This window comes from Urocampus carinirostris, chromosome 20, assembly GCF_059441175.1.
Source record: "Urocampus carinirostris isolate Australia breed hairy pipefish chromosome 20, RoL_Ucar_1.0, whole genome shotgun sequence".
NCBI lineage: Eukaryota > Metazoa > Chordata > Actinopteri > Syngnathiformes > Syngnathidae > Urocampus > Urocampus carinirostris.
The window spans coordinates 9276027-9300104 of record NC_142368.1 but is presented as its reverse complement, the minus strand read 5'-3'; the positions used below and the strand labels follow the sequence as shown (position 1 = coordinate 9300104).

The following is a 24078-nucleotide window of genomic DNA, read 5'->3' as shown; positions in this document are numbered from 1 at the left end:
CCGTACCGGCTTACAACCCCTTTTTGTCCCTGACTACGTCTACTCTTCCCGTTCCGTCTTGCTCTACCTGTCCTGGCTACCGACCTGTTTTTCCGCCTCTGACATCGCCATCTCTCGCTACGGAAGATACACTTCCGTGTTCGGATCACAATCAGAGTACGAGAGCGACTTGCTTCCCGTGCCCAGCGAACACCGGATCGTGGGCGCAGCCCTTCCTCTATCTTTTAATAAAACTTGTGGTAAACGTCACGCAAGTGGGTCCAGTTTCCGTTCTGGTCCTGACACCCTCGGGCCATGTTTTTGACATTACTGGTTTAAAACAGAAATCACACAATTTTGGGGTAAACAAAATAACCTTTTTTGTTATTATGTTATATTAAAATCTTTGTTTGAAAAAAGTCACCTAGAGTTCAAATAAAATGTACTCGACTTTTTGGGATGGTTTTAGAAAAGCCACACAATTTCAAATAAAATTACCCAACTTTGAGTTATTTAAACAAAATGGCTTTTTTTTAGGGGGCTGGGAGGTGTTTGAATGAAATAATAACCCATCTTTTTGACAAATTTACCCCAAAAAAGAAGATTGGTCACACTCCGTATCCTTCATTCAACTTCTGGATCACAAAAAAGATGGCCGCTTTTTACACTGCGACATATATATAATACACTGTATAAGAATTTGGTGTCATGATTCAAATTATTGTGATAAGTGTTTAGACGGTTAAAGGGACAGGACCGAGTTAAGCTCCGGCATTTTCCCATCAGCCTTTCCTTTCTTTTTATTTTCTCTGGATGAACAGAGAGGGAAATAATATCAATAAATCAAAATGATTTCTTTAAATCGAGGAATGTGTTAAACATTTTAGTAGAATGCAAAAATACCTTCACAAAAAACCCCAAATTTTCTGTTCATGTGGATTTTTTAAGATTTTTTTATCTACACTGCCTGTGTCAAAGTTAAGGCCCGCGGGCCGCATCCGGCCCCTGAGAAGATTTTCTTCAGCCCCTGGGATGATCTTGATTCATTATTGTACCTAATCATGTATCCTGCTTTTGTTTTTACTGTACGTTACTTTCTTTATTTTATTGTAGTTAACAGAGTGATAGAAAATTGCTATTATTTCTTCCTTTCATGCGATTTTAGCCTACTTTTGCTAAAATATAAAATGATGGTGCCTGAATAATACCCACTTCTTTAATTTAATGTTCATGTAATGGGGATTGTTATTTCAAGGAAATTTGTCCTTTGTGCCTGTTGGAACTAAAAGATTACTGACAGAGCGATAAGAAAATATTTCTCTATTTATCTGATCATATTGTAATATATTTGCTAGCTATTTAGTAGGTTTAATTAGGTCCACCAGACAATTTTTCAAATTCTATCAGTCTGGCCCTTGGCTTGTAGTGTCCATGACTTTGACAATGCTCCTAAAATTACATACTCGTAGATGCTTTTTGTTTTTATCATTATCCATTTTGAGAACCACTGCACCATACTAAATAGATCCGAAAGCTGGCTGGGGTGGGCTGGGACGGGACATACCACTGCGGGCTGCTCAACACGCGGCGTGATGGCAGGAGAGGATGTGATGCGCTTGTCCCACAGGTTGTGCTGCGGAGGCGAGGGAGGGGGAGCCTCCATAAAAGAGCGCTTGAGCTCGCTAATGCTAGCTTGGTGTTTCAGTACTTCCTCTTGGGTCTTATCGTGGTCCTGATGTGAGGGGAGGGAGGGGATGGAAAAGGGGAGATGTTTGGAATGGGGGTTGATGGGGTGAAAGTGGGGATATCAGTACAAAGTCACAAGGGTAGGAGAAAAAGGAACGGGGGGGAGGAAGGACAATATTAGGACAAAGGAATGTAAAGCTGTCAACACGGATGCCATAGATCACTGTGGCTGCAACACAGTGAAACAGGGCTTCCACAATCTTCTCGCATGGGTTTTACTCAGGAGGTGATAGCTGATATTTTCTCATCATCATCTTTAGGACGATCTGGAACATTTGGATCTAATATTCTGATGACTTATGTCACAACTGATATGATTAACATTGCAAGTGTTTTCCATATAATCTGTCAGGCCGCCAGGGTTTAATTGGTCTCAACAAAGTCTTATAAACATGTACTATTAACCCCCTCACATTCCTGTAAAATTTCACCAAACACAATCTGAAAAACTAAACTTTGTATTTTACACATTTTTCTAAGGGTAGCTTTAGGCGTTTCCAAGTCATGTTTGTAGAGTCGAGTTAAGTTTATTTCTATAGCCCTTTATCACAAAAAGTCTCAAAGGTGGCCATTTGGAGACGGGCTGTTTACAACACTAAAACCATAGCAAATGTGAATCTTACTTTTACAATTTTTTAGACATTGTGAAAGAGTTGTAAATGTTTGACTTCCCTTTCCAAAGGTCAAATCAATGTTTGTGCACGCTTGCGCGTAATAATGGTGCGTAAAAATGAATCACGGATTGCCTTGCGCACGTTATTTTTGGAAAATTGCATAGAAATATGTTTGGATTTTCATTGGTATTGGTTAACCAATCATCATTCGATTTGGTTACTATTGGCTGAAGATATTTGGAACTACAGGAGGTTATCTTCTTTTTATCAAAAAGGCCTGTATAGGCTGATTTGGACTGTGGACCATGAGAAAAAAGCCTGCTATTGCCCGAGAGTGTTATCAATCGAGAGGTCAGAGGCTAATGGAATTACTGGAGATCATCTGATGAGTCTGTTTATTTTTAAAGGGTTGTTTAGGAAGGAAACGAACGAATTACAAGAAGAAACATCGGACGAAACAGACATGCTATGAGGCGGCATCTTCACAACGCCAACATTTTCAACAGAGCGTAAAAATGCGGCGCTGCCATTGCAAGCAGTTACAAAAATTCGCCCAGAGCAGGAAAACGCTTAAGTGAACACAAGCTCTTACTCTAACCGATAAATTGCACATTCCAATAACCTCCTGTATACCATTGAAGAAGAACCGGCATACCAGCTATCACAAAAGCAGCAGTACTGATATTTTATACTGTAATTGACCAAATCAACTATTTGAATATCACATTTAAACCTCATATCGGTAAATTGGTCTGCTTACTGGACGATACGATACATTTAAATAGTGCGACATCGCAATCGGAACACCGCTAGTAATTTCAAGTCTAAATAGATGAAGATTTATTTCTTTCATTAAACTTGTGACTGGTTTTGCGAGGTTATTGTCTTTTATAACATGTGTATTTATGATTCGATAGTCAACAAAGGCACACATTCATCATAGATCTAGTTTCTTGATTTTCCTCTCAAAATGCACCTGACCTGTCTACCCACCAGGGTCTCACAAATTATATGGGAAACACTGCAAACTCTGTGGTTGGTCTTCCTCAAACCAAATTAGATACAGCTCAGTGTTTGAGATTTCTGACTTTACAAGAATCAGACGCTTGGAAACGATACAGTCGAGTCAAAGAACAAAAATACATGTTTTGTTAAAACCCTTTACGATCACCTCCATGGCAAAAGATCCAATATTTCTGATCATTTTAGTTTGTTAGTAAGTGGCAAATCACTCGCCAATCATCAAACAACAGTAGGAGGGGAATTTCCTCCTTTGTGGTTGTTGGGGTTACTGAGGCAGGGGTTAATCAGATGAAGTAGCTGGCAGTCATCAAATCTTTCAACTCAGAAAAAAATAAAAAATACTGCAGACCACGGCTTCATTCTGCATGCACGGGTCATGCTCAACAGCCTATTCACAAAGCGGCCACTTGGGATGATGATATTATAAGAATTGGTGGGAGAAGTTAAGTGATATTTAATAGGAAGTCAAGCTAAAGAAATTCCAAAGCAGAGTCCCACAAGTCTAAACAAAGGATTTAAGTTTCTAAAATATGAATTAAGAAGAAAAGTCCATACGTTTTTAATCGATCTCTAGGGACAGCCATACAGTTAGTTATCCACTGAAGATGATAAGGTTCCTCAGGGCTCAGGTAACGAACAATCAGAATTCTGTATTTTGAAGCAGATTTGTGATTGGTTGTGACCTGAGGCCCGAGAAACTGTTATATTGTTTCTAAGTGAAGGGAAACTAATATATTGCAGTTTATAAGAAAAGTGGATTCAGCAGTTTTTTTTTTAAATTCCTGTTCTGCAAACAGAATAATAAACAAGAATGGCCAAAAATAGGTTGAATTCAGCTTTATGTACTTTTTTAGTTAATGTTGGATAACTATGTAAGCTATTCTTTTAATAAATTCACAATATTTTCAAAGATTAACTGGAAGATAAGGCATGAACAACAATATGCTACATAAATAGTTCAGTTTTTTCTCTATCCAATTGAGAAGATTAGTGCGTTAATTTTTTTGTCAAGGTGACCAAGTCAACATTTTGAATAATACCACAATATCCATTCGGAAGAAAAAACAACTATTCAAAAACAATCAATTATTAAATGTATAAGTAATTTAGTTTGATAACCCTTTTAGTTCTATCTTCAATGTAATTCATACAAATCCATAGGATTTCAGCCCTCAATAGTAAGCCTAATCTGGTTTGACCCACCCCAAATATTCTGTTTATTTTCCTTCTCAAAGAACAAACCTGAGAAAAAAAAGATAAAAAATGAATGATTTGATGGTCCAAAAAATAACCAACAAATTACTGTAAATAGCAGGTCTTCATTTTGATTTTCGACTAGTGCCCTTTTGTTTACCTTTTTCTTAATCTTAGTAACTGGATCATTTCCTTAATTGTATTTTCCAACTGTGGAAGTAGAAGTTAAAAGTAGCTGTGAAAGTTAAAGATTTAAAGCTATTTTAACTCGTGAAGGTGGGGAGCGTCATTTGTCGTATCCTTAAAAAGTTCAGTTAAATGTTTTCTCTATTAAGTATATGTTAACAATTAAAAAAAGTTAAAAAAAACTTTACGCTTTATTTTGCATTGCCCCAATCTGGTTTCATCTTACTTTTATCATGTTGTACTGGGCGGAACACATAGTGTTCGAGAAAGAGGTGCTAGGGGGCGTGCTGGAGAGACGTCACCCTGAAGGTTTTTCTTTTAATTTCTATTTGTCAGTGCGCATAAAAATGGTGAAAGTAAGAAAAGGCCTGATTCTAGTTAAGTCCAAACGGCAATCTAAATCTCGAAAAAGATAAAAAAAGAAGAGTTTATTCGAACGAGTTTAAGAATTGCATGTACTTGCAAGCAAACTGTGTGTAAGTCTGCTGCAGTCTCTTAGCTTCACGTCATGATTACAGCCCCAAGGTTTCAAATCACGCACCCCACCTATAAGTTAAGGCAATAAAACGTAAGTATCAGTCATTTGGTTTACTTCTTAATAGTAGGATCGTTTATTCATTTACAAATCGTGGAACTAGTAATGAATATAGTATTTCAAATCTTGAGTTAGGGCTAAAAAAGCTTTAAAGAGTTAAACTTGAGGGTAAAAGCTTCAACTCTGAGACCAATCACAAATAAGTGACTTATTAAATGATTCTAACCAAGAATGGAACTAGGTAACCAACTATAATAACTCAGAGTTAAAACTTTTACCCAGAATTAAGTGTTGAAGCTTTAAGACTGCATTTCCATTTGCCACCTTACAGAAATTTGTTTTTTAGGTGGTAAAACAACCCTAACTTCTCCAAGTCAAGCTTCCCAAAATGGCCACCAAGTGAATATCGAACCATTGCACCCTGCCACGATCTCGCAACGCAATTGGGTTCGCTCATGGCCGTGGAGAAAGAGAACAAGCATGCAAACAAGTGAGCCTTTGAGGGCGGCGATTCGAGAGCACAGCACACAAGAAAAAACTCCGCAGGCTCTGATTGTAAGCCGTCAATGGCGGGATGCAAAAGTACCAACCTCTAACATCAAATTACTGTGTCTCACATAAATATTATCCACACGCACTCTCACTGGGTTCTGGAAGGTGGACATACATATGGCACACAGAGAAACCAAACGTGAGTGAACAAAAATAAAAGGATGAAAACTCAAAAATTGTGAAAACAGTAGAGGCAAAAAAGCCTAAATGAATACATGTTCAAAATAGACCTAACTTCTCTATTTTGCTCGAAAAATGTACAAATTTTCTTCCCTGTAAGCCAGGGTCTCAGAAAATTCTATGGGAAACACTGAACTTTTTATGTGATTTTTAGTAAAAAAACAAAAACAAGCACCGTTGCATAAAACTGATTAAATGAATGTGAATGGAGCATTCAGATGAAAAAAGTTCAATGGCAACAGACCACATAGAACCCTAGATTCACCCACTCCAAGCATAAATGAGGCACAACATGCGACCGAACGGAAGGATGGGACCAGATTTCTCCATTAGACCCATTCTGCAATTAGAAATAGTTGAACCTACCTGAGAAAAGTGTTCTTTATGTGTGATATTTATTTGTCTTATAGAATAACATCATACAAACAAATTGCTTTTTTAGATTGCAGGAATGCACCTGAAATGGAAAAACTGATTCTGTGCCCACCACAACCTCGAATTGACAGCGTCACACAAAACCCGAAATAAAAGCAAAGCATGCTGGGTCGAGACAGCCCCTACAGACCTGAGTAAGCGGGCCATCTGCACTGCCGGGGCTCGAGTCCGCCTCCTTAACCCCGGGCATCTTTGCCATAACGATAAGGTAATGGAGATTGGAGGGAACGCGAAGAGAGTCAAATTAAAATGAAATGGATGATGGGAGAAGCTTTAATATGTATGAATCAATGGAGCGCCTGAACTTCGCTTGCCATTAGGGGTGCAAATAAGGCATTATCGGAGATACTCTTCAGTATAGCGTTGACAAAATAAATAAGCAAGTAACTGTACTTGTACATTTGTTTAATTACACATTACAACTCTGCAAAGGTAGCGATGGAAACGTAAGCCTGCTGCAATCAATCTCATAGTAGCCATTTGCGATTAAAATCTTATAGCTTTCTTCAATAAGCGAACAAATACGCAAAAACTTGTGTACACACACTAATTTGAATCTAACTACTGTTTCCTCATCAAATTCTTAATAGAAGAACTACAACAATTATGAGTTATGGATTATTTCCACAACAAATCAATGATCAATAGCTAATTCTTATAATCATTTAAGTGTTTAGATAACTTTTAGAAATTCTCATAGGCATAAGAATTGGAACTTTTCAACATAAACATTGATATTTTTCCCCTTTGATAATAAAGAATGACCTTAGTGTTGGATTTATACATGATGAAAACATTTTTCCAATGAGAAAACTTTAAAAATATATAATAATAGAAGCCTTAAATATTTAAATTTTCACCGATTATTTACAAATCATAGCCCACTTTTGGGGGACTTTCGTTATTATTGTGGAGGTAGACGTTTCAACCTGAATCCATACTACATTTTGTAAAATTATAATAACAATTTATAAGGTGAGGACCGATCACGTAATTATCAAGAATGTATTGTTTTCTACAAAGGTCATTTGCACATTTTACATGAGTTGGTATCTGGGGATTACATTAAAAGAACCATTTGTTTTTATGATTAAATTGATTTGCATAAAATATTAAAATAATCATTTTTGCAGCCTTTTCTAAATATGATTACATTGAAAAATATATATTCGTTAATTGAAATATCCTCAAAAATGACATTTTGTACTTAAAAGTTTACTAAAAAAGTAAAATATACACATTATTAGCATTTCTAAATAATCTGTATGCTTTTAACAACATCATTTATCATTAGATTTTAATTTTTTTAATATTAGCCCAAAACTCATCATTTCTTCCTCTTAATGGTGACCAATGTTTAAAGTCTATGGCATGCATAGGATGCCAGATCGTTTTTTGTTTATCATACATCACTGTTGTTCCTTGTTTTGACTATTATGCACTATTTCATGTTGCTGCTTTGGTTGTCAAACCCTTTAGGGCAGATCTGCTTTTGTAACCTAGGAGATTTAATTTAAAAAAAGGGTTCAGTGAGTGGGCTTTTAGAACAGGTTGGAATTTCTTATCTGAGTTTGGGCTCTCTTCTGTTCTCCCTGCAAGTTCAAAATCCAATAATGTCTTCTCTCCTTATTATAATGGTCTACTAAACTATCAGAGATTGGGTTCTCTCCTGTTCTCCCTGCAAGTTCAAAATCCACTGATGTCTTCTCCCTTATTTTAAGAGTATACTAAACTATCTGAAATTGTTTTCTCTCCTGTTCTCCTTGCAATTTTAAAATCTATTGACGTCTTCTCTCCTTATTTTAAGGGTCTATTAACAGTTTGGAATTTCGTATCTATGTCTGGGCTCTCTTCTTCTCCCTGCAAGTTCAAAAGTGTTGTCATCTCAATTAAATAAGGGACCTATTGTATTTAGGTATGTTGTAACACATAAGTCATAGGGAGGGAAATATTATCCATGGGGCATTTATTTGTGGTAAGAATAGAGATGTAATTTATATATATAATTTATATATTTTACCCTTATTCAATCCTTTGCTTAGACATATTGTAAATCGTTTTCATATACTAATAAACTGTCAGAATAATATATTTATCCTTTAAAATCTACTACATTCTCTAAACAGAACAATCAGCAGTAAAAAAGAGCTCTATGTGACATGACTTAGAGAAAATGAAATGAAAAAAGGAGTATATGTGGGTCTCTACGCAGCGGGATCGCACATATCCTGAGTGCTCGTGTGCCGCCTGATGCACGGGGACGTAACCGAGGATAACGGGGTGACCCGCTTTTCGGCACGGCCCTCGCCGGGGACCCTCCTCCTACTTGAGACCAGTCTCTCCAGGTAACACAGGGTCAACCCGAGAGGCGTAGCCAAAACCAACGCTAGGGCCAGAGATCGGCTGGCCGTAAACATGACAGCCAGAAGGAAGATCACCAAGAGGGAAGGAAGCAGAAGCGGGGAAGGCATGGAAAGGCGGCGGCGGATCGATTGGCTGAGGGAAACCGAGGTTATCGCCATGGGGGTATGCGAGGGCTCACTGGAGGTCATCAAAGAAAAATGAGGATGGTGAGGGAAGGAAAAGAGAGGCAAGCACGGCTGGGCGTTAGAAAATCTTGCCTGGAGCTGAATCAACCTGGAGGTTATCGTGTTTCTGAAATGGCGTAATCTCGTCATAGCGGCCAGACTTCGAATTCTTGCGATTATAAAAATCTTGACTCTATTCGCCGACTTACAGACGGAGGTAGCCAGCCTCTCCTTTACAGCCCAGACGCAAAACGGCTTCTTCTTTTCGAACACGGCGCGGAAGCTAAGCACTAGCAAAACGTATCGAAGGACGTCTCTCAGAGAACGCCAATTGATTCCTCCCTCAGCTTGCCTGCCTTCTTCTCCGGAGTCTGAAACCTCTGAAACCTCCGGGGTTTGCGTCATCGGGCAACTTGTTAGCGGTGACGAAGGGGGTGTGTGTCTATAAGCGAGCGGTTCAGAATCAACGGCGGCGTTTATAGCTTCCGCCTCGGGATCGTCGGCGACGACGTTGCCGTCTTCGGAAATGTCGGACAGGCCGCGCTCCAGCTCGGAAATGGAGTCGAGCGATGGCGGGATGGAGGAGAGCGAAGATAATGAGGAGAAAGAAAGTGGGAACATGAAGATGGACTGAGGTGTAAAAAGTTGATATTGTGCCCAAAGTAACCATGCAAAAAGTGGCGACGAGAGTGAGTGGAAGGAGAAAACAGAAAGGGAGGAAAGAGACAACATTAGTGAACAACAACAGCACAAATTAAAAGGTTAGACACGAGCACAGCGGGGCAGATCAGTGCACAGTGCAGCAGTGGTCGGGGTTCCTTCCTAAAGTGCAAATTCGGGAGAACACACCTCGCATGAATAAAGACCTATCACAGAAAAAATGACTTCTCAACTGCGAGAGAGAAATAAGATAACATACTATCATATAAATATTCAAAGAGAAAATGTGTCTGAAAAAGCCATTTTCATATTGATTTTGAAGAAGGGACGTATGGAGGACCGATCCTGCAATGAGTAGACATAAATGTATGATTACAATAATACAGACGCTGCCCGACCTACGTACCTAAGTTGAATTTGTTCGTATGTTGCTTCAGTCCTATATTTTGGATTTTTAAGGTGTATATAAGTATGTTTAAGGCTTGTATAAGTAGTGTATTGTTTTGTACGTAAACATAAACATTTCATAAAATAATATGCTCTATAAAGATAAATAAAGTTAAGTGTAACTTACTTTTGGAAGATAAGCTTCAAGAGGTCCTCCTCCATGTTAGAGAGTCGCCGAACAAAAGCGATCCAACTATTTTCTCAACCGCATCAAGCTTTCTTATTACACTTTCATTTTTAAAAGAAACAGCTCGCCTCTTCTTTGCACTTTACACCAACCATATTGAAAAGATGCACGAGATATTAAACAATAAAAATGTCAACTTTTTTTCGCGCTGGAGATACAGTATAGTATGTTTACACACGAACTAGGAAGAGGAAGCCAGATTTCTTCTTCGGGATGGATGCTGGGTGACCTCTTACAGTGCCACGCGGCGGCTAGAAGCACTGAAGTACTGTCCTCTACTCGGAAAAAGGTACACACATTACAAAATCTTACAGCAGTGTCCGGATAGTTTGACATCCCCAAGAAAATGTTCGTATCTACCGTTTTTTTCGTAACTCGAATGGTCGTAAGTAGGGGAGCGTCTGTACCTACCCATATATGGCTTATAAGTTAATGAACATATAAATAAATCACGTCATTACCTAAATATGACTTTAATGCAATTCATTCATATATGCATCTTGTCCTTTATTGTGTCTTTTTTATCCTGTATTTATTCTGTCATTTATTTTGTCGTGTATTTTATCCAGTATTTTGCTGTTTGAGGTTTTCGTGGGTTTTCGAAAGCCACTGTCGGATTCTAGAGCAGGGGTGGGCAAACCTTTTGAGTCGCAGGCCGTGCATGGTTCAAAAATTGATTGATTTTATTTCTTGTATTTGCAGAAATAATTTAAAAATAAACATATTTCAATGTCCTTATATCGTGGCTGCCATTTTTAAATAATGCAGCTCTACCTTTTTGTCACTTAAAAAAAAAAAGAATTCTGGCAAAAATAAAAAAATGCAGGCATTTTTCTTTTTGTCTACAAATAAACCATTAACTAAAGTTGGTTTCAAAACACTCAGAATAATATCAAAGTGATAAATTATGTCCCTTTTTAAAACACTAAATATTATAATATGCATTGAAAAACTCAAAATGTAATACAGCTAAGCTAGCACAGGAGTTGTATTTTCAATCAACCTAATAGATATCCATCCATCCTTCCATTATCTGTACCGCTTATCCTCAGTAGGGTCGCGGGGGTGCTGGAGCCCATCCCAGCTGTCTTCGGGAAGTGGGTAGGGGACACCATGAACTGGTTGCCAGCCAGTCGCATGGCACACAGAGACAGACCCACTTGCTCATTCACCCCTAGGGACAATTTGGACCAGCCAATTAACCTGACATGCATGTTTTAGGAATGTGGGAGGAAACCGGAGTGCCCGGAGGACTCCCATGCGAACACGGTGAGAACATGCAAACTCCACACAGGAAGGTTTAATCTCATGACCTCAAAACTGTGCTGCACACGCGTTACCCACTGCTCTACCGTGCTGCCCTTAATAGATATCTTAATAAATAAAAATAATACATGATAAAAATAGAAAGTAAAGAAAAATGCAGACAGTATTTTGTGTTGGGGACACTGGGGACAAGAGTGGCAAATCACAAATGTTCAGTAGTAGTACTTTTAAAATATATATATTTTCATTTAGAAGGCCCGATGAAAAAGCCTGCTGGCTGTAGTTTTCCTGCCCCTGCTCTCGACAAGTGGCGCCCAGTGCTTTAGTCCTTAATGGGTTAATATAAGTCAAAGTTTTTCAATCACAGCTCCGATTCCAGATCACACATTTAAATGCTTCGCAAAGTTGTAAAAGGGGTACTGTTGTTTTGTTTAAAAGCTTACTTTGTAAACACTGCGGGGTAAAATGTGGCAAATATTGAACTAGTTTAACGTTCGGGGACGGAAACCCGACATTTGCCGATCACTGATTAAACCTAAACTCGATGTTAATTGCTGGAAAGAGAGTGCTGAGCGTGAGGGTCCAGAGGGAGGAAAACAATACATGTGTAAAAATGTCAAGTGGGTGGTTAAAAAGGAAGCATGCAGAATAAATATGAAAAACAGACTGGAAAAAAAAATTAGTATCACACCCACAGTGACCGCTATAGACGTTTTTGACATTAATGTGTTCACTGCCATTGACAGATGTAGACATCATTGGCAGTGAGTAAATTAATACTGACATTTCTGACTTTATCTCATTCGGTGCCAGAGACAACATCAAAATCCTTTTTTAGCAGTACTCGTGAAATGTTGATCCAAAACAGGAGTTCTAAATAACACACACTTTAAGACTTATGTGTTCTGCTCTATGGTCAATGCAGATTAAATCCAACAAAATTCCACTCTCTAAAAATAAAATGTGTCAGGCCACCTGTATGGCAAAGTGGATGCCAGCAGTAACGGTAAAACACATCTTAACATCTTCTGTGAAATTGAGCAAAACACACCTTGGAGTCAGAGTGGAGTTCCAGGTGGGGGTCGTGTCCGTTCTCGGTGGTGTCCCGGCCGACCTCTGTTATGCATATCATTGGTGCTGGGGAGACAAAATACCCAGAAGTTTATTGCAAAACACTCAATTTTACCCATTAATACACATTTGAAATGTGTAATATGAACTATTTTTGTCGTGATTCTGAAAAGGAGACAATTCTTTCAGATTGAATTTCGCCCTATGTTCCGGTCCGGAGCCTTCGGTCTGAAAATGCTGGTCTACTCGTGATCCCAAGAGCCAAGAAGAGATTCGCAGGTTCGAGAGCATTCTCCGGTGCTGTGGAATGCTCTTCCCCCTGAGATTCGATCTGCAACCTCAGTGGAACTATTTAAATCTAGACTTAAAACACACTTCTATTCTATAGCATATGAATAACGTATATTTTATGTTGACAATTTCTGTGTATTATAAGTTATTGCAACTTCCATTGCAGCCTGGTTATCCTGGGAGGGGGATTACCCAATACCTTGTCAAGGTTTTCATCATGTTGAGGTTTTTGAGTTTTTCCTTGCCCTCATGTAGGTTTTAGATCAGGGGATGGTGTAATAATAGACTGTGGTTTGCAATAATCTGTGGTCTGAGACTCTTTGTGATTAAGGGCTATACAAATAAACATGACTTGACTTGACAATTCTGGAAAGTAAATAAAACAGGAATGTGCCACAATTGAAACCTCTACTCTTTAAAGGCTGTTTAAGTTTGAGACCTAAAGCTTTTAACTGCGGCAAAGTCCTTTTGACTTTCTCCTGAAACACTTCTCGCTGATTTCGTGGGATATGTACTGATAGTATCAGTATGAAGTTATTGGTTTCAAGTACTCAACATTTGGGTGTCGGTATTGGTCTGAAGAAAAATGAGTTTAGCACCCGTAGTTACGATTCAAATGATGGTATTCAGGGCCCCTAGTTGCAGTGAAATTAAAAGATGTCGCCTTAAAATTGAAAGTCAGTTAAAAGTACTTTGTTTAAAGTAATAATAGTTGAAATTAGTGACAATTCCATGCATAAGAGTTGTGTTACACAAAAGGTAAAAGCAAACTGATCAACTTAGTTTCTTAAAGGGACAGTGTGCTATTTAGCGCAGGTAGGCCAAACTCAGTTTGCTCTGGGGGCTGGATCCAGCCTTTTTGTTCTGAGGCGGCCGGATAGGTATAAGAATGTCAGCTCCAATTTTTTAGCTTTGTTTTTCGGTATTGTGCTTTATAATTCAACCTACATTAGCCACCTACCCTACATATTATAATCTCGGATGACACAGGATTTCTTTCCAAACACAACACATTATTACTCACAAAAGATAGGGAAAAACGATTTTCAAGTTTGGCATTGAATGCTTTGACTGGTTTATCTCAGTTGAGTGAACGCATTTTTACACCTGAACCCATTCACTACGCTATACAAACTCAACACTGCCCTCTAGCATTTAGAGAGAGCATTTGTATTGCATTTATTTAAAAATATCACATTTTTAGGCAGACTTCTTTTTTGACATACTCGGGTGGGATTAAATAATCATCTGGCCTGCAGGCTGTATGAGTAACATGCCTGATTTAGCGTCTTCCAGTAAAAATAGAAATTGTATTATTAGAGAAAAAAAATGTTGATTTAAATAATTCGCAAAAATATATGAACTTTAGAGTATTCAACGTTTGGACAGAATCTCGTTTTGCAATGTCAGAAAATGATCAAACAGTGTCAAAACTTGTGAGGTGAATACTGTGTTTGAAGTCAATCACACAGATACTCTGTGTTATCTGACTGATACTGCTAGTTGGGGACGTGGACGTTGGCTTCATTTGAGCTAAAGGTTGCCGTGACCACTCTACCAAAGGGGGGTCCGCTCCTCCCAGGAGGCCGGAAACCAGAGCTGGTACACGTCTCACCTCGCAAGGGCAGACTGATTTTGGCTAGCCACAAGGCACGAGGGATGTCCTAACAGGAGAAAAAGCTGGACCAAGGCCCTGGCCAGTCCTGGCCAGGTCTCAGCTTAACAGGGAGCGTGCGAACCTAGCCAGGTCGGCAACCAAGCTTGATCAAGCTAGAGGCCAATCCGGTGGGACAAAGCCAGCGACACCAACAGTCAACCTCATCTTCAACACTCTGCATCTGGTGGTCCTCGTCCCAACCGGCTCTCAAGCCTACCAGGATTCCTCATCGCTCTACAGCCGATGACATAAACACTGGCCCTGCATCTTCATCGACGCAGAACATCTTGTTCTTGCTAGGTATTGGTATTGGTGTGACGTAAAATGGGGAACTCTATCAAAATACAATAACGAACTAATCAAGCCAACGTTGTTGTCCATCCAAATGGTATCAGTTTAAGTTCTCAACTTCTAGTTGTTTTATTTTCTTATTACTGTCTGGTGTTCTATTTAAGCTTCTTCAGTAGATGATTAGTAAAAGAAAAGTCCATAAATCCAAGAGTGTGTGTCTCTTGATTAAAGTATATTGAACTATCGAAACGGCAAAAATAATTCACCTTAAGTGTGTGTAACCACCCTTCAGACTAACTGAACAATCATCGGTTTTCCTGACAAAATGATCTAAAAACGTATGTGGTGCTCCAAAAAGGCGAGCAGAGTTTTCAAAAGAATAAACTCGGCTATTTAATTCAAAAGGTCAATAAATTGTTAGAATTATTTATTTACCACCCATGTTTGCTACAGAACTATAATATAAACAGGGTTTTTTTTCCCTCGAGAAATTGATGTTGATTTTTCCAAACAAAAGCTTAACGTAAAGGGAATGGTAATGTCTAGTCGTTTGAAGTTTTCATATTCTGTCTTCCTTCAAACAATGTCCAACGATTCATGAGTTCAAATTTAAATACAAAAAAGCACAACTGGCGAAATACAGGGATGAAGAAAATGGGATATGAGGGAGATTGGAAATACTGCGTTTAAAACGATGGTGTACTTGTTGTTATTGTTGCTATTATTATATCAGAACTGTTATTATAAATATTATGTTTATTTCTATTGTTGTTATTATCATTGGTGCCGCAGTGACATTTGGTAACTAGGCGAATTATGACGTTGAGGCATGGGTATTGCGGAGATTAGTGTATAAAATCTGTGAGTACTGTAATTATTATAATTAGTGATATCTGACCTATGTAAAAAGTATATCCATGAGATCTTGTTGTAATAGACGTAAGAGGAAAGGAGGATTTGTAAAATGTATTTAATAGGGAAGATAAACAGGTAGGAAAAATTAGCATCTGCTTCTGACTACCCCTTTTCGAACATGTTATGTGACATTATTTTGTTGTTGACTCATTGTTTTTGTCCTGTTTTTATTTTAATGTTCGAAACAAAAGTTTCCATTCATTCATTCGTTCTTGTTCGTTTCAGCACTTGTTTTCAGTTGCACGGCACACTATAGCGACGTCAAGTGGTCAAATAATACACACAGTCCCTTTAAATAGCACCCAATAGCACACTTGCTATCATGACCTTGCCTTGTGGATTTAATTGTAGACGCAAAGATGATCCAATAGGGGGCAATGCCACATAAATTACTAAAAAATAATACGAGCTTGTGATTCAATCAGAAGATAACCATCATAACGTGTGGAAGTTTAGGAGACCAAATGTCACGTTTTCCTGTCATATTCGCATTAAAAGCGGAATTTGGTTATTGGTTCATTTCCTCGTCTGCGCCCATTCTGATTCAAAAGCTTTTCATCTGTGTGACAGGAAACAGCTGCGGCTATTTCCTGTATCTGTTCAGACGGCAAAGAAAACTGTTTGAACGAACCCTGGCATGTCCGTCAGCAAAATAAGCATTTTACCTCCATCTAAACTGCGGCTGATTCGTTTCGAAGAGGTGCGATCAAAAGCTGGAGCGGGTCGATCGATTAGGGTGCTGGCCAGGCGGGTTTGGGTCTGCGTGCGGCCGCTGTATCGGAACTTGGAGCCCAAAGTTAAAAAGCGTGGTGTGACGGGGGGTTCCGGAGCGTTTAGCCTGGAAAGAGTCAAAGGCAGTAGAATTGCGTTGTCACATCTGGAACCTGCAGAGTGATTTTCTTTAAAAAAAAAAAAAAACTACCTGAAGAAGCTGTGGTTCTCCACGCAGACTTTCCACAGGCGTTTGGCAGAGCGATGATTCTGGAGTTTGAATCCAACCGAGCTTTCAAATTGTTCCGTCTGTGGCAAATGATCACAACGCATTCAAGAAATACAACATTCTTTTCTTTATTCTTCTTTTTATGGCTTTATTATGCTGCGTTTATCCAGGAGTTGCATGTTAACAATGTTGTAAACAATGTTCACTACTCTTATCAATGACAATATAAAGCATTTATACCGTAAATTCCGGACTATAAGCCGCTACTTTTTTCCCAAACGTACAACCCTGCGGCTTATTCAGTGATGCGGCTAATTTATGTAATTTTTCTAACAGCCGCCAGCGGCGCTTGAGTACAAAAGGTAAGATTTAGACCGGTGGAATATATGCGCCGAGGAAGACTGCAACTTCTTAGCTTGTGCACAATTTAAATTAGCGTAGACATATCCTCACTATGTAAATTGCAATAAGAAAGGCACATGATGCAGCATTCACGCTAAAAGCAGTCCGATAAAGAAGGAAACTGAGCTACTGCACGCAAACTTTACTTTGCGAGTGTGTTCCTAGCGTGTTTTTGAATAAGGGAGCGTGGGACGACGTCTATATGACAAAGTCTCTTTCCCATAGTAAAGGAGGACAACTTTGATAACGTCAGTTATAAGGAGAAAGATGAGGACGGTTTACCGTGGTTTCTACAAGTATTTTTTTTTTAACAGACCCGTCTACGGAGTCGCGAGCGTGTTCCTAGTAGCGTTTTGCTACCCTTCACAGGCACGGTTTGGGATGAAAGTTATAATATTATTATTAAAGCTTTGAAAACTCTCTCAGTGTACCGTCTGTCTTTGTAAATATGTGTAACCATGTATAATATGTATTTGCAACTGTATATTTTTGTAATGTATTTATTTTAGAGACTAATTCTGATATGTTTTCCACGGGCGAATCAAAAAGAAGGGGCGAAAACAACGGGGGCTGATGGGAAGTGGAGTAAAGGTGAGACGTGTTTGTGAACGCAGCAGACAATAGTGGATATATATTTTTCCCACCCTTACCTTTGGAAATATACATTTTTTTTCCCTTGGATTATTTTCACTGGGACCCGGACTCTGCAGGTCTGCAACAAAACCTTAAGTACCGATATCATTTTCCATTCATTTTGCCGGCTGTGGTTTTTGGACTGTGTACTTTATATTCAGTTACAATTGCGGGACTCCAAGTCGGGTTTGGGTTAAATTTGTGGTTGTGTTACATGTATTAATGTGGGCGCATGCGGCTTATGTACAGGTGTGGCTTGAGTAAGTACAAAAGCGGTTACCCTCTTAAAACGTGGTGGGTGCGGCTTATAATCAGGTGCGCTCTATAGTCCGGAATTTACGGTAATCATAATTCAAAATGAATGAATTGCAATCTCATCTCTCATCTCATTAGCCGTACCGCTTATCCTTGTTAGGGTCGCGGGGGGGCTGGAGCCCATCCCAGCCATCTCCGGGCAGTGGGCAGGGGACACCCTGAACTGGTTGCCAGCCAATCGCAGGGCACACAGGGACAGACAACTCATTCGCTCATTCACACCTAGGGACAATTTAGACCGGCCAATTCACCTGAAATGCATGTTTTTGGAATGTGGGAGGAAACCAGAGTGCCCGGAGGAAACCCACGCAAGCACGGGGAGAACATACAAACTCCGCACAGGAAGTCTGGGGCTGGATTTGAACCCACGACAGGTTCCCATGACATGAACTGTGCCGCACAAGCGCTAACCACTGCGCCGCCGTGCTGCCTTGAATTGCAATGAACTCTTTTAATTTAAACTGCGTCATGAAATGAAGAGTAATTTGTTTTCTATTGGCTTTTGAAAGTATGTAGAGCAGGGGTGTCAAACAGGCGGCCCATGGGCCGGATCAGGCCCACTAAGGCAGGGGTAGGGAACCAATGGCTCGGGAGCCATATATGGCTCTTTCCATGAGTACGTATGGCTCAGAAATAAAATGTAATCATTGCACATCTCTCTGTGGCGTTTCAAAGTCAAGTGCTTTCATCCCAGATTTTGATCCATATTAAGCCGAAGCAACTTAATGCAGAAGTTCGATAAGAAACCATTTAAACTGCTAAATAAAAACGCTGGCAAACGACTTTGATTGGGTGAGAAGTACAGGGGGGCGGATCCCTGCACACAGCGCAAGGCACTTCCTTCTCTCTCTCTCGCTCAGTGCAGTCTACACCCAAAGTGAATGTGACGATATGCTTATCGTTTGCAGTAATTTGTGACATTTTTACAAAAGAACTTTGCATGCACATTGTTTTGAAACCGTTATTAAGGACAAATATCATGGAAAAAAATTGCCTCCACACTCTTAACTGAAGGTGGAAGACAAATTGTAAATGGCATATCTAAATTGATTTGGGACACAGGATTTGGCATTATTATTATTTTATACATTTGATTAAATCATCAAATGACACACTGTGAAATAAAATGTGCTGAAGAATTAGCTTTTGTCTAGAGAGCATGTTTGGCAGTTTTTTCAATTTTGTCTGAAAATATATGATGTGGCTCTCTCAATTTCTTTTTAAAACATTTTTTGCTTTTATGGCTCTTTGGGTCAAAAAAGTTCCTGACCCCTGCAAGGGATTGCCATTGAAAGTTATGATAGCAACCAGAATGTGTTGCTTTCAGCATATCTGCCTCACTGTTCAGAGATCCCTGGTTCAATTCCAGCTACTTTGAGGAGTTCGTATCTTCGCTCTGTGCCTGTACCCAGCACCCCTGCGACCCTAGATATTGTTATCATTATCAACAATTATTATTTTTGATATCATTTTAGAAAAAGTGTAAAAATGTTTATAGATAGATAGATAGATAGATAGATACTTTATTCATCCCCTAAGGGAAATTCACATTTCCAGCAGCATCCCTGAGCTGAGAACAATACAATAATAAAGCCAAAAGAATACAATATACAAATACCCAGTGTGACGTGCAAATGCCCACTTTAGCATGTTATATAGAGTAACTAAATAGTGCTACACAGAACACATAATGCAGTAAGATTCGGTAATATCCAATGTAGGTGGTGTGGTTTAATGTGGGCCTTTACTCTGCCGGGTGGAGTTAAAGAGCCTCATGGCATGAGGAAGAAAAGATCTCTTCAGTCTGTCCGTAGTACAAGACAGTGACAGCAGTCTGTCACTGAAACTGCTCTTCTGTCCGGAGATAATGCTGTGAAGCGGATGCGATGGATTGTCCATGATTGACCTCAGCTTTTTCAGTGCCTGTCTCTCAGCTACTGTTGTTAGGCTGTCCAGCTCTTTGCCCACAACAGAGCTCGCTTTCCTAGCCTGTTTATTGAGACGAGAGGCATCCTTCTTCTTGACGCTGCCTCCCCAACACGCTGCCGCATAGAAGAGGGCGCTTGCCACTACTGTCTCATAGAATATTTTCAGGAGCTTTTTGCAGATGTTGAAGGAGGCCAGCCTTCTGAGGAAGTAAAGTCGGCTTTGCCCTTTCCTACATAGAGCTTCTGTGTTGGCAGTCCAGTCCAGTTTGTTGTCCAGCTGCACACCCAGGTATTTGTAGGTCTGGACAAATTCTACACATTCTCCCTTGATGGTTACAGAAACCGGGTGAGTTCTGGTTCTCCTGAAGTCCACCACCATCTCTCTGGTCTTGGTGGTGTTTAGGTGCAGGTGGTTTGCGTCGCTCCATCGGACAAAGTCCTGAATCAATTTCCTGTACTCCTCCTCCTGCCCGTTTCTGATACATCCCACGATCGCAGTGTCATCGGCAAACTTTTGCACATGGCAGGACTCAGAGTTGTACTTAAAGTCCGATGTATATAGAATGAATAGGAACGGAGAGAGAACGGTCCCCTGCGGAGATCCTGTGCTGCTAACCACGGTGTCCGATGTACAGCCCCCCTGTTTCACATACTGCGGTCTGCCTGTCAGGTAGTCAGTAATCCATTCTACAAGGTGTGAGCTAACTCCCATCTCTGTCAATTTCCTACTCAGTAGCAGAGGCTGTATGGTATTGAAGGCACTAGAGAAGTCCAAAAATGTAATCCTCACAGCCCCCTTCGCCCTATCCAGGTGAGAGAGGGATCGGTGTAACATGTATAATATAGCATCCTCCACTCCCACCTTCTCCTGGTAAGCAAATTGCAGTGGGTCGATGGCGTGACGGACCTGTAGCCTCAGGTGGTGCAGCAGCAGCCGCTCCATGGTCTTCATCACATGTGATGTCAGGGCGACTGGCCTGAAGTCGTTGAGTTCCTCTGGTCTTGATTTCTTTGGGACTGGGATGATGCAGGATGTTTTCCACAGCTGAGGGACCCTCCCCTGTTCAAGGCTCAGGTTGAAGATGCGCTGTAGAGGGTCTCCCAGCTCAGACGCACAGGCTTTCAGCAGTCGGGGGGATATTCCATCCGGACCAGCTGCCTTGCTGGTTCGTAGCCTTCTCAGCTCCCCACACACCTGGGCTGAAGTTATTTTTAGTGGGGGGATGTCTTCCATGCTAGTGTCCAGAGGGGGAGGGGGAAGGACAGCTGCACAACTCAGGGGTGAGGATGAGGCGGAGTGGTCAAACCTGTTGAAAAAGTTGTTCAACTGGTTGACTCGCCCCACATCTATATCCACAGCCACACCCTGCTTGGTGCTGCAGCCAGTAATTGTTTTCATCCCTTCCCACACCTCCTTCATGTTGTTGTTCAGCAGCTTTTTCTCCAACTTCCTCCTGTACTGCTCCTTCCCTTTCTGGAGCTGGACTTTGAGCTCCTTCTGTACTCGTTTTAGCTCCTGATGATCACCATTTTTAAAGGCCCTCTTCTTTTGGTTCAGAAGGCACTTGATGTCTCTCGTGATCCAGGGCTTGTTGTTGGCATAGCAGCGTACAGTCTTTATAGGAACAACATTGTCCATGCAGAACTTAATGTAGTCAGTAGTGCAGTTTGCCATCTCCTCAATGTCCCCACTGCTGGACCCTAGCAGGACATCCCAGTCCGTACATCCAAAGCAGTCTCTCAGAGCCTGCTCTGCCTCGGTGGACCATTTTCTAAATGAGCGTGTGGTTGTTGGTAGCCTCCTCACTCTTGGTTTGTACTGTGGTTTAAGCAGAATGAGGTTGTGGTCTCCTTTTCCAAGGGCAGGCAGTGGTTTAGCGCTGTATGCATTTTTTATATTCGCATACAGAAGGTCAATAGTCCTATTTCCCCTGGTCTTGCAGTTCACATACTGGACGAAAGAGGGCAGTGTCTTATCAAGAGTCACGTGGTTGAAGTCCCCTGAGATTAACATTGCAGCCTCCGGGTGTTGTGTCTGAAGTTTTGCCACCGCGGAGTGGATGACGTCACACGCTACTTCCGCATCAGCGCGCGGTGGGATGTAAACAATGACAGCAATGGCGTGTCCGAACTCTCTGGGCATGTAATAGGGACGGAGACTTACAGCCAAAAGTTCGACATCACGGCAGCAGATAGAAATCTTGGTTTTTACATGCCCGGGGTTACACCACCTCGTGTTCACATAGATAGCCAGTCCCCCTCCTTTGCGCTTCCCACTGACTTTTGTCCCTCTGTCAGCCCGAACAGCGCAGAAGCCGTTTAGCGCGATGTTAGCGTCCGTGATGCTAGGCGTGAGCCACGTTTCCGTAAAGCAAAGCAAGCTGCACTCCCTGTATGCTTTGATGTCTTTCACAAGCACAACCAGTTCGTCGATCTTATTCGGTAGGGAGTTGACATTCCCCATGATTATGGACGGTACCGTGGGCTTATATCGCCACTTCGCCGCTATCCGCTTAGCCTTTACTTTAGCACCGGCTCTGCAACCCCGGTAGGGTCGCCTTACCTCGTTAGGTAAAAAAGGGACCGTGCCGGCTCGAGAGTTCTTCAGGTCGAGGAGTAGGTTTCTTGAATATACGTATTTTTGCGAGTTGAAACCCATATCCATAGGATAGAAAGTAATCCAAGTGTTGCAAGGCACTGATAAAGTAAGCAAAAATAACTAAACAAATAAATAAATCACAAAAGTAGCGAAAATAACACGGGAGCTGCTGGAGTGGCTGCCATTCGTGACGGCGCCGGAAGTAGACTTATTGCAGCCCATTGGGCATAGTGTGTATTAGAAACATATTGTCATACATTAAACCATTCTGTGGTACAGAAAAGGTTGAGGACCCGTGGTATAATACATAAACACAGTACATATTGTGGAGGGAATTAAAAATATTGCATTGTGATCAATTTAAAAGTACATGTAGATTTGTGAAATTGCCCGCTCTGTGTTTCTTACCTCTCCCGGTCGGATCTTGATGAAGAAATTGTTCCTCTTGTAGGAAATCTTGAGGATTTTGGGCCAAGCAAAACGGTTTATCCGAAGCCGATCCTTGTAGACCAATAGTCCATTTGCGCATACTCCCAGCATGATATCCACGCCCTCAGAATCCTGCGATGGGAAAACATTTAAAGGAGATAATTTGGTATCTCATTTATTGGATTTGGTATTTGTAACTATTATTTCAAAATATATTCAACTCGTTTTTCTAGACGAATGAGAAAAGGGTGATGAATTCTATTTTTTTCCAAAATAAAGAGAATACTTGACCGCAGAGCACAAAACATGTCCTATTTCCGTTAAAACCCTGATGCATCAAATTGAATACTTGCATTGCACGGATTATCTGGGAGGTCGGTGGTTCGCGCCCCGGCCGAGTCATTCCTAAGACTTAAAAAGTGGTCGGCGGCGCCCTCTGTTGGCTGCGGCTGCATCGGCTCGCTACAACGGGTCAGGTGCAATCGACATTTCGTTCTGTGTACATTGTTACACAGAATGACAATACAAGGAAATTATTATTATTATTATTATTATTAACCATTAGACTATTAATCGAACTGATGGCTTTTTCCGCATGATAGTTTTGCTATGCTTATTCATTTTAATAAAGGTTATTTCTGGTAATATGAGATAAATTGAATGTATTACGGGGTGTTTGAAAATCTATTTTATTAATTATTTTAAATGAAAAATAAATACTATATTTGCTATAAATAATATATTACTCTGAATCTTTTCCAGGTGCTGTCCTTTTGGGGTTAGACATTCAAAATGAGAAAAGTAATAGAAAAAATACAATTTCTGCAACAGGAACAAGAAAATTTTAATGAAAAAGTTCATTTTTCTTAATTTCCCACTCAATTTTACAACTGGACTTTTAAATTGTCACGGTTGCCAATTGGCCCCGCCCGTGTGGAGCCAGCTGCGGCTCGTTGACAGATTGGCTTTCCCTCTATTTAAGCTCAGTGCTCTCACTCTTCCTTTGTCAGTCCGTCAAAGAACATCTGCCCCGCAAGACGTGGGTTTTGACTCGGTCCTGTTTCCTGTTGGTATT

General features: G+C 40.5%; 1 protein-coding gene across 11 annotated transcripts in view; it reads right to left on the bottom strand.

Moving 5' to 3' along the window:
- epb41l2 (erythrocyte membrane protein band 4.1-like 2) overlaps positions 1-24078 on the bottom strand; it is a 92794-nt gene that overhangs the window by 15192 nt on the left and 53524 nt on the right. For 6 of the 11 annotated variants that reach the window (XM_088324816.1, XM_088324821.1, XM_088324824.1 and 3 more), the window contains exons 11-16: positions 22983-23135; positions 16680-16777; positions 16423-16595; positions 12584-12669; positions 5868-5927; positions 1544-1711 (exon numbers count right to left, since the gene is read on the bottom strand). In XM_088324816.1, coding sequence (XP_088180942.1) covers positions 1544-1711; positions 5868-5927; positions 12584-12669; positions 16423-16595; positions 16680-16777; positions 22983-23135 — 738 coding nt within the window. Of the gene's footprint in view, positions 1-1543; positions 1712-5867; positions 5928-6574; positions 6635-12583; positions 12670-16422; positions 16596-16679; positions 16778-22982; positions 23136-24078 lie in introns of all 11 variants that reach the window. The other 5 variants (XM_088324822.1, XM_088324823.1, XM_088324828.1 and 2 more) reach the window with 4 other exon arrangements.